General features: G+C 45.9%; 1 protein-coding gene across 2 annotated transcripts in view; it reads right to left on the reverse strand.

Moving 5' to 3' along the window:
• Positions 1 to 15,673, reverse strand: part of LOC143975136 (putative ATP-dependent RNA helicase DDX60) — a 595,575-nt gene that overhangs the window by 153,071 nt on the left and 426,831 nt on the right. Inside the window, exon 32 of one of the 2 annotated variants that reach the window (XM_077477173.1) lies at positions 776 to 880. The exons of the other annotated variant lie outside the window; for it this stretch is intronic. Within the exon in view, the coding sequence (XP_077333299.1) occupies positions 776 to 880 (105 nt within the window). The remainder of the gene's footprint in view (positions 1 to 775; positions 881 to 15,673) is intronic. 2 annotated transcript variants of the gene reach the window in all.

Here is a 15,673-nt window from a genome sequence, read left to right on the forward strand (position 1 = left end):
CCAGGCAGCTAACATTTTCAGAATAGGAAGGCCAGGAATGGCAGCAACCATACTGCATTCATACTTGGCTTTCTTTACCACCCTAAGCCAGAGGTCATTTATTAAAATACAATAAGAAACATTGCTGTTGGGCCGCGTACACACGCGGGGACTGTTCGCTCAACTTTGTCCGTCAAACAGTTTCAGCAAACAGTCCGCTCAAAATTAGCATGGACGGACTTGCCCACACACGACGAACGAACAGTTTGCTGAAACCGTGCGCGATGACGTGAACGGCACGTACGACGGGACGGAAAATACGACGTCCTATACACTCCATTACAACTTTCGGCGTATAAATCCTTCCTGAGCATGCGCGGAACTTAGTTTGACGAACAAGCCTACACACGAGGGGACTGTTCGCTGAAACCAAGTTTCAGCGGACAGTTTTTCGGAATTTCCGAAAAACTTTGTTCAGCAGACTGTTCGCTGAAACTGTCCGCTGAAAGCCCACACACGGGCGGACTGTCCGCCGAAACACTGTTCAGCGGACAAAGTTGGGCGAACAGTCCCCGCGTGTGTACGCGGCCCTGCACATGGCAATGGGTTGTTGTTTGCTTTACATTTTTAGTATACATTTTTGACCTGCACAAGCTATTAATTTAGGTAACAGACATTTTCTTTACCTTGGGTTTTATAAAATTCTAAAAGTCTGGCTTACAAAATGTTCAGAAGGAGACACACAGTTAGGGAATATGAAATGAAAAAATAAAATAGCAATAGATCCAATACGAACCTCAGACAGCAAGAACTGCAGAGAGAATATACAGTAAAGCTTTAACACTTGTGTTTCATTTTGGCGTTTAAATGTCATAAGGGAATGCTTCAAAACGGATAAAACCTAACAAAAAAGAATATGTATAGTATTATTAGTTTGTCAGTATATTTAGGGTTGTTTGTTTATAAAGAACCATCTGGTAAAATATGATAAACATATTTTAGAACATCTTAACAGAGTAGCCTTAAAGAAAAAGAAAGAACTAAAATGTATCTATTGTCAAATGTAAATTCATATACTCATATCTGCATTGTTTTTCACTACTCCTAATAAAGTGAACAATCGTGAAGTTTTTAAAGTATGTTATGAAGAGTAGAAGAAAATCCGACAACTACACATCCTCAGAATTGCCTTTATTTTTAAATATGGTACAAAAGCAACACAGGCATCAGAGGGAGCTGGGACTAACATGTTTCATGATTTGTGCAAAGAAATGTGGAAAAAAAAAACACCTATACACACACGTAGTCATAAAAAAGGTAACATAAACTAGAAACAATATAATATCCAAATATGAAACAGCAACAAATCCACAAGGATGAAACAAATAAATCTGAAAATTAACCAGTTCCCGACCGGCGCACGCTGATGTACGTCGGCAGAATGGCACCGGCAGGCATATTGGCGTACAGGTACATCCATTTTTATATGCCGCCCTGCCATCGCATGTGCCGCCGGCGGCGCGCTCGTGTGCCGGTCGGGGACCCTTGTGAGTCCGGTTGTGGGTCCCGCGGACTCGATCACCGCAATCGTCTCACAGGACGGCTGAACAGGGAGATGCTGTTGTAAACAGCATCTCCCCGTTCTGCCTAGCAACAAGTGACACTGATCTCTGCTCCATGTGATTGGAGCAGAGATCAGTGTTCACTAACACAAAGCCCAGCCCCCCACAGTTAGTAACACACCCCTAGGAACACTTATCCCCTACACTGCCACCCTTGGTTAACCCCTTCACTGCCAGTGTCATATACACAGGAATCACTGCATTTGTATAGTACTGATTGCTGTATGAATGACAATGGTCCCAAAAATGTCCGATGTGTCCGCCATAATGTCGCAGTCACAATAAAAAAAAAAAAAAAAAAAAAAAAAGCTGATCGCTGCCATTACTAGTAAAAAAAAAAAATGAATAAAAATGCCATAAAACTATCCCCTATTTTGCAAACGCTATAACTTTTGCGAAAACCAATCAACCGCTTATTGTGATTTTTTTTTTTACCAAAAATATGTAGAAGAGAACATATCAGCCTAAACTGAGGGAAAAAAAATGTTTTTTTTATATATTTTTGGGGGATATTTATTATAACAAAAAGTAAAAAATAATGCATTTTTTTCAAAATTGTTGCTCTATTTTTGTTTATAGCGCAAAAAATAAAAATAAAACGCAGGGGTGATCAAACATCACCAAAAGAAAGCGACGTAGTGCCGAATCGCATCCTAAAAGGGACCATATGTGAAAACACACAACCACAGATATGCATGTAAGTATTAATTATACTATAGATGTTTGTCAAAAAATAAGTGATGTCAACAGCAACACCAGATGAAAATAGGGGAGGGGAGGATGATACTTATAAAAATGGATAATATCCCATTCACGCACACACTTTGTGAGAAACAACACACACATACCTTAGGAGAATTTTTATAGAAGAGAGATCGCCATCATGAGGGTCATTAAAATGTTTAGCGACATTTGTAGAATGATTTTGCTCAGTGTTATTAATATGGTCATTAGGGAAGGGCAAACAGTTAGGGCCGAACATTGGCTGTTCGCCAGATCGTTTAGCCTGCCAAAGCCCTGATTGGGCAAAGCTTTCATTGCTTTAGCCAATCAGGGCACAGAGCACTGTCAGAGCCATCATTGGAGAAAGTAATGATGACTCTATCCAGTCATGGCTCGTTGCTCTTAGTCCCGTACCAAACTATAAAAGTATTCTTTCAATAGTGACCATTTGTAGTGTGATATCGGTGTGTGGAGAGAGATAGAACAGGGCGCTGTTCAGTGCTACTAAAAACTGTTGGTGTGCTATAGTGTGCTATTCTGATTCTATTGTCAGTGTAGACTATCAGTTAATTTTGAATCTAGTGAAAGTTCAGTGGCTGCTCCATGCCCAGCGGACTCCACACAGCCGCACACTCCACCAGGAGCTCAGGCCCCGGATCCTGCATCGCCAGCAGGCATCACTCAGGCGGTAGTTGCCCTGCTGGGACCCACTCTGACTGCCACTGTGGACACCGCTGTACACAGGGGGCTAGAACAGCTCCATGTGGAAGTGCAGGCCCAAGCCCAGAGACTAACGCAAATGGAAGACAGAATATCATCCCAGGAAAATGATGCCACTAAACACTGCGGTAATAGTCTGCATAACTGCTGAAAACAGGTAAATATAGGACAAACGGGACAAATTGTTCCAGAAGGAACAATTTGCACATAATTGGACTGCCAGAATCAGTAGCCAGAATCAGTAGCCAACATCCAGCTCCCAAATATATGCGTTAAAATCATTCCTGAACAACTGGGGCTCCGCATACCCTGCACCATTGTACGCGCCCATCGCATTGGTGAGAATGCGGAAAGTCGTGCCAAACCGTCATGTCATCGTTAAGTATCTTAACTACGCCAACAAAAACACCATTAAACACCATTAAGCAGGCATTACACCGCATGTGCTCCCTATCTGTGGATGGCGCAAGAACTTTTTGCAGACTACTCAATGGAGGTGATGAAACAACGTAAAGCTTTCTCCACAATCTGCTCAACTTTATATCACAATCAAGAGAAATTCTCCCTGACCTATCCGACTATCCTGCGTATCCAAATGCACTCTGGGGGAAGACCTCACTTTTACCTCGCCTGATGAAGCAGATCAGTACCTTGCTGCATTTGGCACAGAAATGGAACACACACTCTGCAGAAGGTTCCTCATCGTCACTGGCTACTTCTCCCTCTGTATCCCGCAAACACAGCAGCCCAACCAAGCCACCCTTCAAACGCATTCGCTTTACCCACCAAGCGGATCTTTCCCGCAATCATTGAAAAAAACCTCAGAGACTAACTTTCTGTGGACTCCAGGTAATATCATCACCCCTCTTTTTTCATCTCCCACACCACTGTTTTTATTTCTACATTGTTTGGACTCTCTGCTCCACATACTGGGCTAATACCCTACACCACCTATATTTAAGCGCTGGTGTTTTTATCCCTTTGTTTCTTATTTTCTCTCTTTAACTACCTAGGATGCCAGCTATACACACACACAGTCACCTTTAAGGTACTTGCTGTTAGCCAATTATCCTGCTCCCTCTTTGAGATGACCCTTGAGCTGAAACTCCCCAGAACCTAAACCCTCCACTCTGTTCTGCCTCAATACCCAACTAACCCTCTCAAGTAGCAATCACCCCTTTACCCCCCTTTCTCCCCCACCCTGTAGCCCCTTCTTCTCCCCCCTTCTTTCCCCCTCTGAAGCTTACACTTCATCCCTAGGAGAGGAGCAGGCGAATGGCGGGGCTCTTCCATGCAGTTTACCCTCATGTGGAAAAAAAATGAAGTATTTGCTGTCTGTTAGGTGTTTTTTGCACCTGACCTCTGTTCTGTTGTTCTTTTATCGTTTTAGTTTTATGTATGTGATTATCACAATTACCTGTTTTGTACCTATGCCCTCAGGAAACCTACAATACTTTAGTGACTCTCGGATTGATGGCGCAATGCCCAAAGGGAGGCTTTATTGCACACTTCAAACTCAATACAACCCTCCACACCAGCCTCTTCAACCGCTGGGACTCACCTAAAGATTGTGTCATGGAACGTTAAGGGGCTTCGCTCTCCAAGTAAGCGCATGTCAATTCTTAGACACAGCTCACCCGCCATGGGACGTAAAGCCCGAGTAGCCACCCTACACAAAAGCCTGACACATACTATCAAGGATATTAAGACTAACCTGACAGGCTGCAAAATTACATTACATATGACCCTAGCGAACAAGGAAGTAACAACACATGGTGAAATGGATACTAGATGCCCCAGAGACTCTGCACTCAGTAGGCGGGGACTTTAACTTGGTCATGTCCACCCTAGCTGACCTGACCCATAGGACAACCAAAACTACCACACCAACTCCAGCCTCGACACCCCTAGTACAGTCCATCGCTTCCATGCACTTGATAGATGTATAGCGGTTTACACACCTGACAGACCGAGGATGTACCTTTTACTCCCCCCCCACAACTCCTTCTCCCGCATCGACAATTTTTTTGCCTCTCCCGCATTTCTACCAACGCTATGCGACTTGGAAAATCAATGATGCCAGAATCTCAGATCACAGCCCTGTCAAAATACACATGATCAATACCCAACTCTCTTCTCCCTCGCTCATATGGCGCTTCCCTTGCTACCTAGCAGACTTTCGCCACATGCTCTATGAAGCATGGACAGAATATGCCTCTACAAACACGACACACCTTGCTGAACCAAATCTCTTCTGGGAGGCTGACAAAGCCTTCATGAGGGGGAAAATCATTTCTTATACCACCCAATTTAAGATATGCCAAACTTCACTACATGCGAGCTAGTGAAGCTCTATGCTCAGCGCACAAACTACTTACACTTAACCATACACCTGGCAACATACACACCTGGAGAAAAGCCAAACGCAAATTAGACCTATGGGCTGAGCAACAAGAGGTAGCTAAAACCACCTACTCTACACTTTCATAGGTTTGGTAACAAGGCAGGCAAACTGCTGGCGAAGCTCTGCACAGGGCCAAGATGACCCACCCATATCTCTGGCTTGAAAAATACGGCTGGCGCACTAGTTTCCTCACCTACTGAAAAAAGTTAACTACTAGCAGACTATTACACTACTCTATACTCTGCGGACCCGAATGACCAACCGACTACCGAAGCTCTCCTAGCTAAGATAAGGTTTTCTCAAGCTTCAGGAGATTCATTTAGAAGCTCTTAACGTGCCCATCACCATAGCGGACATCCAATGGACGATCAAAACTTTGGCATGTGCCAAAGCCCCAGGCCCAGATGTATATATCACCAAATTCTATAAGTTAACAAAAGACTTTCTCCCCGACACCCTGAAACATGTCTATGCAGCTATGTGGGACGGTGGCCCCTATCTCCCTATAGCAACATAGCCACATATTAGACTAAATCGCTAAAAAAGGTAAAGATCCCTCACTTCCAGCATCATACTATCCAATCTCATTAATCAATGTGAACGTCAAAATCCTATCCAAAATAATTGCATCACACCTGGCCCACCTATTCCCCTCTTTATTACACCCAGCTCAAGCTGGTTTTGGCCAGGGACGTTCGGCCAACCTAAATACAAGTAAGGTTTTGATGGCACTAAAATATGCTAGATCACATCCTGACCAAGATGTCGCCGGTATCACTTCATGCCGAAAAGGCTTTTGACAATATCAGTTTGTCCTGGTTATTCAGAGTGATGGCTTACTTCGGTTTTTCGGGCCCAATTGTGCGTTTTTTACAGCAAATGTTCAAATCCCCAACTGCGCGTTTGGTCACCTCTCAAATTTATCTCTGATACGATCCCCCTGACAAAGGGAATGAGACATGGATGCCCCCTTTCCCCCCTACTTTTCAACATCGCTATCGAGCCTTTATCCAGACTACTCAACTCCCCTGACGGAGTTAGTGGCATCACAGTAGGTAACCACGCGCTCTGATCAGCCCTATTTGCTGATGACATATTGCTGTTTTCCACTGACCCCCTCTCAGACTTTGACAGACTCCGAGGACTCTTCCAGACTTTGACTGTGCTCAGGCTTTCTAATTAACTTCGGCAAAAGTGAAGTTCTGTCACTCCATCCCAGGATATCCATCAAATGGCGACACTTGGCCCCTTTTGCCATAGCAACGCAACATATAACATATCTGGGCATTCATATCGGCCGAGAACCTTCATATTTATATACACTTAACTTCCCGCCATTAATATCCAAAATTGTAAAGGAGCTGGAAACTTGGGCAGCCCTCCCCCTCTTTCGGAGATGCCACCTTTTTAAAATGGTGTCATTTGCATGCCTTCTCTACCCTATGCAGACCATACCTCTTCTATTAAAACACTCTGATGTGAAAACAAATCCACAAGGTATTGTCTGCCTTTATATGGTCTTGCAAAAAAATCACGCATTGCTTTACAGAAACTGTCTTCCAAAGTCTGAAGGGGGGCCGGCCTGCCCAATATATACATTTTTACAATCTCACCTGCCTACTTAGACAGGGCCTCGACTGAATATCTGGCAGATCTAGATACTCCAATACCATACTTGAGGGTGCTTTGACCTTTCCACATGCCCTATCAGCCATTCCCCACTCGAATCCTAACAAACTAACACTCCACCTCAAGTCAAGTGTATTCATCATTGACACAATCTTAGCCTGGAGATAAGTATTTCCTGCCATCTCCCAAGCCAACGTAACCCTATGTTTCTCCCGTCCACTTTACACAAAGCCTTTGAGAAATGGAGAACTAAGGGTCTTACTAAAGTTACCTCATTGTATCTTAATAACCCTGGTGAGTTTAAATCCTTCCAAACCCTATCACGGGAATTCTCCTTACCATCGACGGACGTCTTCTACCACCAGTTGGTCAACTATTTACAATCCTGCTGTGGCCCTAGGACGTATCCCCTTCAAAAGTCCTTTATTGATACTGTACTGCACAGAGACGATTACTCCATTTCCAGCCTATACTCTCACCTAATCACCCACCAAACAGACAAATAGCATCTCAAACCATTCCAAACATGGTGTAGGGGATCTTCCCGGGGTAGGGTGAGTTTGGACACAGTTCACAGCAGACTTGGAATTTATAAAGCAGACCTTGGCGTTTATTCGTGGTACAAACAGTCCAACAAACAAAAATATACGGCAACACCGTGCTTTTAAGTACAACAGAAATAAATAAAATAAAAAAAAACAACCTAGCCCGGCTGGGCGCTTACTAACAGGTTCTTCTCACCTATCTGACACTTATAAACACAGCGTCTTTCGCCTGGATATCGCAGGGTGGGTTTTAGCTCCAGCAGTGGCTGCGCTCGCAGCTTCCTCCAACACACAGACTGTTCATTCCCAGGCTGAGAGGGAGCACCTGCAGGCCCCGCAGAGCCTTTACCTTCACAGGCTAATTAGGATCAAAGCTCACCTGATCCAAAACCCAGAACTGGACCGGGGGGGTGTGTGGAATGACAGGTCCCTCTACCAAACCTACCTGCCATTCCATATAAACCCAGGCCCGGCAAGATTAAATAACAACTCAGCAGCATATTGCTGCTGAGAAACTGATCCATCCTGGACTTACCATCTCACACTGTGTAGCAACCTAGGTGAGATGTACACCCCCTCGACCACTTCTCCAGTGACATGTCTACATATCCCCCCCCCCTCTTTTTCAGACCGGAGGGCTGAGCCTTTTGTCCCCACAGACAACTTACCCTCGACAATGCGTCAGCATTTGCCTGTAAGTTCCCTGGCCTGTGTTCCACAGTGAAATTAAAGTTTTGTAAGGACAGAAACCATCTAGTCACTCTTGCATTTCTCTCCTTGTTTAACTTCATCCATGTTAGGGGGGCATGGTCTGTCACCAACTTGAATTTCCTGCCTAGCAAGTAATACTTTAAAGATTCTAGGGCCCACTTCACTGCCAAACATTCTCGCTCCACAATGGCATAATTTTTCTCGGCCGGGGTTAGTTTTCTACTCAAGTACGTCACCGGATGCTCCTCACCATTCACTACTTGTGAGAGTACTGCACCTAAGCCTGTGTTAGAGGCATCTGTCTGGACCAGAAATTCTCGCCTGAAATCGGGGGTAACTAACACAGGTGGTTGGCACAAGGCAGACTTAAGGCTTTGGAAAGCCTTCTCGGCCTCTGGGGTCCACGTGACCATTGCTGTCTTTCCGCCCTTTGTCAGGTCAGTTAGTGGAGCAGCAACTGAGGCAAAGTTCGGCACAAATCTACGGTAATAACCCGTAATACCCAGGAAAGCTCTAACCTGTTTCCTTTTCAGGGGTCTAGGCCAATTCTGTATTGCCTCAATTTTATTTAGCTGTGGCTTAATCAATCCTCTCCCAACAATGTAGCCCAGATATTTGGCCTCTTCTAGGGCTAGAGCACACTTCTCGGCATTTATGGTCAACCCTGCATCACTTATGGTATCCAACACGGCCTGTACCTTACAGAGGTGACTTTCCCAATCAGGGCTAAAAATGACCACATCATCGAGGTAGGCGGCTGAGTAATCCCGATGTGGTCGCAGAATCAAGTCCATCAACCTCTGGAAAGTTGCAGGCGCTCCATGTAACCCGAATGGCATCACTACATAATGGAATAGCCCATCAGGGGTGTAGAATGCAGTTTTCTCTTTAGCCTCACCAGAAAGTGGAATCTGCCAGTAGCCCTTTGTGAGATCGAGGGTGGTTATGTACCTGGCGTTACCTAACTTCTCAATCAACTCATCTACCCTGGGCATAGGATAAGCATCGAACTTGGAGATCTCATTCAACTTTCTGAAATCGTTACAGAACCTCCAAGTTCCATTGGGCTTTGGGATTAGCACAATCGGGCTGGACCATTCACTCTGTGACACCTCAATTACCCCCAGATCAAGCATACGTTTTACCTCGGCAGATACGGCTTTCCTACGTGCCTCCGGTATCCTATAGGGCTTTAGGTTTACTCTGCTTCTAGGCTCAGTTTCAATGTGATGATGGATGAGGTGGGTACGCCCTGGGAGGTCAGAGAACTTGTTTTTGTTTTTCTGTAAAAATTCCTGAGCCTCCTGTTTCTGTGACACTGATAGAGTATCACCTACCTTGACTGGAGGGATTGGTGGTAACAAATTATTAACAGTATTTGTCGCCACCAAGGATTCCCTGTCTTTCCAGGGCTTGATCAAGTTTATGTGATAAACTTGGAAAGGCTTCCTTCTACCTGGTTGGTGCACCTTGTAGTTCACCTCACTGATCTTTTCAACAATTTCATAAGGACCTTGCCACTTCGCCAAGAATTTACTCTCAACAGTGGGGACTAGTATAAGGACCCTATCGCCTGGGTTGAATGTCCTGATTCTTGCGGACCGGTTGTAAATTCTACTTTGGGCCTCTTGAGCTCTCTGGAGGTGTTCCCTTACCAGGGGCATTACAGTGGCTATACGGTCCTGCATTTGTGCTACATGCTCAATAACACTCTTGTATGGGGTGGACTCATTCTCCCATGTCTCTTTTGCAATGTCCAGTAGACCCCTAGGGTGACGACCATAGACCAACTCGAATGGTGAGAACCCTGTGGACGCTTGGGGCACTTCCCTAATAGCAAACATGTGGTAGGGTAATAAATGATCCCAGTCACGACCATCTTTTCCCACCACTTTCTTCAACATATGTTTCAAAGTTTTATTAAATCTCTCCACCAATCCGTCCGTCTGGGGGTGGTATACAGAGGTACGGATGTGGGAGACTTTAAATAGTTTGCATAATTCCTTCATCAGTTTTGACATAAATGGCGTACCTTGGTCAGTTAGGATTTCTTTGGGGATCCCAGTCCTAGAGAACATATAAAACAACTCACGCGCAATTGTTTTAGATGCAGTGTTTCTTAAGGGTACAGCCTCAGGATAGCGGGTCGCATAATCCATGACTACCAAAATATACTGGTGTCCTCTAGCTGACTTTACAACGGGACCCACTAAATCCATGGCAATACGCTCAAAAGGCACCTCTATAATAGGGAGCGAAACCAAAGGACTGCGAAAATGTGACACTGGGGCACTAACCTGACATGTGGGGCACGACTCGCAGTATTTTTTAATGTCCTCATATACCGCCGGCCAAAAAAACCTCTGGAGAACCCTCTCTCGCGTTTTGTCAGTCCCCAAGTGTCCCCCAAGAACATGGTTATGTGCCATGTCAAGCACCTGACGCCGGTACGGCTTAGGTACCAGAAGCTGTTCCACAATCTCATCCTTAATCTTATTGACTCTATAGAAAAGATCATTAGTCACCGAAAAATGTGGAAATCTTTTTTCAGCATCTGGTTCCTGAGGTACCCCATTCATAACAGCAACCTGCTCTCTCGCATTTTTGAGAGTGGGGTCCTGTAATTGTGCAGCGCCAAAATTATCCCTAGACACCTCTAAGTCTAGTATATTTTGCTCAGTGGGAGGAGCCTCCTCCTCCCCAGCCAGGACCTGCAAAGGAAAACAATCATTTTCATCCTGCACACTTTTATCATTCACAGGGGACAAGGCAACCCCCTTAGAGGTATCCTCACTCCTTTTGGGGATTTTTCTTTTTTCCCAGAGAGCCCAGAATAATGGAAAATCGCGCCCCAATATTACATTATGCATGAGGTTTTTAACCACACCCACTTCATATTGTACGATGCCTTGTTCAGTCCCGACTTTAGCCAGCACTATAGGGTACACTTTTGTATCACCATGTATGCACACAACACTCATATGCTTTTTAGACTCTAAGTCCCCAGCCACCAGGCTAGCATGCACCAAGGTTACGAGGCTTCCCGAGTCCATTAACGCCTTAACAGGAAGGTCATTGATTGTAATATTGCAGATTTGCGGTTCAGTCTCTAGTCCAGGAACTGCAGCACAAGATGGTTCCGCAAATAGCGACTGACGCCGGCTAGCGTCACACTCCATGGGTTCAGTGGTAAGAGGGCAATGGGCAGACACGTGTCCCGCCTCATGGCATCTCCAACACTGGATAGGGCCTGGTCTCTTTGGCAAGGAGTCCTTTTTAGAGCCCCTTAGCCACCCGGGACCATCACCAGTCTTTTGTCCCTGAGACACCACTTGAGCCCTTTTCCCTCCATCAGCACCCCTCCACACTCCCCCAATAGATGGAAGTCTCTTACCAGCTGACGGCACAGATCTGGCGCTCCGGGGAGGTGAAGATGCTGCAGGAACATCACGGAGGTAGTCCTCAGTCGCCTGGAACCTCTCGACAAGGTTGACAAGTTCGTTTGCATTCTTAGGATCACCTTGTCCCACCCAGCGTTGCAGGTCAGTAGGAAGCGCTCGGAGGTAGCGATCCATCACGACCTTCTCTAGGATTTGTGCAGGAGTAGAAGTGTCTGGCTCCAACCACTTTCTTGCCAAATGGATTAGGTCATACATCTGGGACCTCGCTGATTTGTCCAGACTGTAGCTCCAGTTGCGTACCCTCCGGGCACGGACTGCAGTAGTAACTCCTAGTCGGGCAAGTACCTCCTCTTTTAGCCGAGTATAGTCCTTAACCTCTTGCTCACTGAGGTCATAGTAGGCCTTTTGAGGTTCACCTGTTAAATAGGGCGCAATTACCTCTGCCCACTCAGCGGCTGGTAACTTCTCTCGCTCAGCCACGCGCTCAAATACTGTTAGATAGGCCTCAACATCGTCCTCAGCAGTCATCTTTTGCAGCGCTTGCTGCACAGTCCTTCTCCCAAAAAAAATCTCTGGAGCGGCTCCCTCCACTGTGGGTGGATTAGCAACCACAGGCGCCTCTCGATTTACTATCAGGTGCTCGATAAGTTGTTGTTGGCTTTGGCGCAAAGCTTGCAACTCTTCTTTATGCATCTGCTGTTGTGCAGCCATGGACTGTTCATGTCATCTATTGGCCTCTGTCTGAGCCTGCTGTTGTTGCAAACTCACTTGCATAAACTGCTTCAGCATCTCCTCCATGTTGCTGGATCGTTCTTGGAGTGTAGTTGCAGCTTTCACCCAGGACATAAGCAGCTGTAGCCAAGTCTGCCCTTACCGTTGCCCCTAGCAACCGTGTTGCCCGAATTCTCCACCAATTGTAGGGGATCTTCCCGGGGTAGGGTGAGTTTGGACACAGTTCACAGCAGACTTGGAATTTATAAAGCAGACCTTGGCGTTTATTCGTGGTACAAACAGTCCAACAAACAAAAATATACGGCAACACCGTGCTTTTAAGTACAACAGAAATAAATAAAATAAAAAAAAACAACCTAGCCCGGCTGGGCGCTTACTAACAGGTTCTTCTCACCTATCTGATACTTATAAACACAGCGTCTTTCGCCTGGATATCGCAGGGTGGGTTTTAGCTCCAGCAGTGGCTGCGCTCGCAGCTTCCTCCAACACACAGACTGTTCATTCCCAGGCTGAGAGGGAGCACCTGCAGGCCCCGCAGAGCCTTTACCTTCCCAGGCTAATTAGGATCAAAGCTCACCTGATCCAAAACCCAGAACTGGACCGGGGGGGTGTGTGGAATGACAGGTCCCTCTACCAAACCTACCTGCCATTCCATATAAACCCAGGCCCGGCAAGATTAAATAACAACTCAGCAGCATATTGCTGCTGAGAAACTGATCCATCCTGGACTTACCATCTCACACTGTGTAGCAACCTAGGTGAGATGTACACCCCCTCGACCACTTCTCCAGTGACATGTCTACAATGGTCTAAAATATATTCGATGACAATGATCTTCCGGAGAAAATCCTTGTAGGATACAGGCAAGTACACAAATTTACCAAATCCCCAAAACATGGCGTGAAACGCAATTCAAAATGATCTACAGGGCATACTATCCTTTCTGCATCAATAGGGCAGAAACAACCCAAGAGCGGTGCCCCTGGTGTTCCACACCGCACCCCACATTGCTTCACTGCCTCTGGGGGTGCCAATCCATCAACACATATTGGGATTCTGTACTGAATTTTATCTACAAGATCACTAAAATACGGCATCACCTTATATGCCTGTTCAGCTGTGAACTACCCTTATCCACATCGCCATCAAAGAATCCACTCAACATCTCCCACTGGACTCATATCTGCCTCCTGGTTGCCTGCAGAACTATCATGTCTCATTGGATCAAGTCAACACTGCCAAATATACCGCCTGTGAAAAAAGCCCTCTTATCGCTCTTCTATCTGGAGAGACTAGACCATTGGGTTGAACTTTTGCTCCACCTCACAATTCTTCAAGAGATGATGTAAATTCATGGAACACAAGTTCACCCAAAAGGATCTACAAAAACTCATGCAACCATTACGCTATACAGACTGGTATCTCAAACAAGACCTTACAAATTCCCTAGGCATCCTCAAACTATCCAACCTGTCTGAACCCCCTGCTTTTTTTCCACCCAGAACCACGAATGCAAACCCTTGAAGCTCTTTGGCGGTCATAATTCCTTCTTATCCATATCTGTCAATCTCACCCACCACCACTGCTGTAGCTAGCTGTCAGGAACAGTGTTGTTGCTGGGATCGCCTGCTGGTGTCACTGTTTCTTTTGCCATCAAAGGTTGAAGTTCTGGTGGTCACCAGCGGGTGTCTCCCAGCAAATGGACATTCTAGTAATCTAGCTGCACCTGAGTGGAATTGCTTGGAAGTATATAAGCCCGCCCTTCACTGAGGCTCATGGCTTCAGAATTCCTTCCTGCAAGCCTTGTCCCCGCCTGATCTGAGCCAGTGCCTGAAACCTGTTCCTGATTTGCTTCCTGTCCTGGACTCTGTTTCCTACCTGGTTCCTGAGACTTGTCCCCTGATTCCTGCCTTGGTTCCCCTTGCTTCCGCTTCCTCCACCTGGCCTCCTGTTCCCCTTGTCTCTCATCCCTGCCTTGTTATATGTGTTCCCTTCCCATGTGTAAATATAGTTAGTTAGTTCAGGGTTTTTGGGGTTTGCTGTGTATTATTTGTGTTCTTGCTTGTTTATGGTTTGCTGTGTTTGGTTTGCACGTGTGTCTTTTTCCTTAATAAATATTTATATTTTCACTTACCTTTTGAGCCTGATTCCTTTAATGCAGCCCATTGATCTGTTTACTCTGTGCTGGATGCCTGTGTTAGGCATCCCTCCCATGACAGAATTCTGAAGCCATTTGCACTTGCTATTGCCAAGAAAGATGCATCTGGAAGATATCCTGTATCTTTCGCTTCTGGCAACAGATGACAGAGATTTTTGTCATCAGACATTAGGTGAATACACTAGAGAGCAACTGCTGGAATGTATCCGTATAGCCCATGTTTTCGTTGATCAGGGCAGTTTTCTGTTTGAGGATGTGCAGCCATTGATTCGGATCTGTACAGAGTTGGCCCTGTCTTTTGCCTCTAGTGGAGGTGATGACTATACACCCCCTTTTAGTGCAGCTCAGGTAGAGTCTTTGGTGTGGCTGTTGGAAGATGACTCAGCATTTTTCTTTGAGCAATACTCAGCTTGTCCTCATCAGGTGCTTGCAGCATGTATTGATTCAGTGCAGTCTCTGGTCAGACAAACCGTGTGCAAACCTGATTTTGTGCAACCATTATTACAGGCCTGGTCAAGCTTGTTGTACTCAGCTTCTGTCAGCTCCCAACCACCCATTTCTGTGTCCAGATACCAGCCTGCTGGGATATCTTCCTCTCTATTATCCCCAACAACCACAATTTCCGACCAATACACCCTGCTACCAATGAAGTACCAGTACCCTGTTTCCTCCTGCTGTACCTACCCAGCCTTTAACCCCTCTGCTACTTCTCGGCTGCCTTCATCAGTTCCATTGAATCTCCCCTCAAGATCTGCTCCCTCTGTTTTACCATCCTTCCACTCTTCGCTCTTACCAGCTGCATCCACTACTTACAGCCCTGTACCCACATACAAATCTTCAGTTGCTAAAACCAAAAAGAAACTGAAGTTTTTCCCAACCCATACCATTCTGTCATCACCCACTTCTGCCTCCACGCCTGATGTTCCAATGCCTGCTGTTCAGCCTGTTGTGCCAGTGTCTCTGCCTGTTGTCCAGCCTGATGTCTCGGCCTTCCAGCCCGACGCCTTCCAGCCTGATGTCTCGGCCTTCCAGCCCGACGCCTTCCAGCC

The sequence above is a fragment of the Lithobates pipiens genome, unplaced genomic scaffold (genome assembly GCF_037356315.1).
Source record: "Lithobates pipiens isolate NorthernLeopardFrog02 unplaced genomic scaffold, aLitPip1_a1.2 Scaffold_13, whole genome shotgun sequence".
NCBI lineage: Eukaryota > Metazoa > Chordata > Amphibia > Anura > Ranidae > Lithobates > Lithobates pipiens.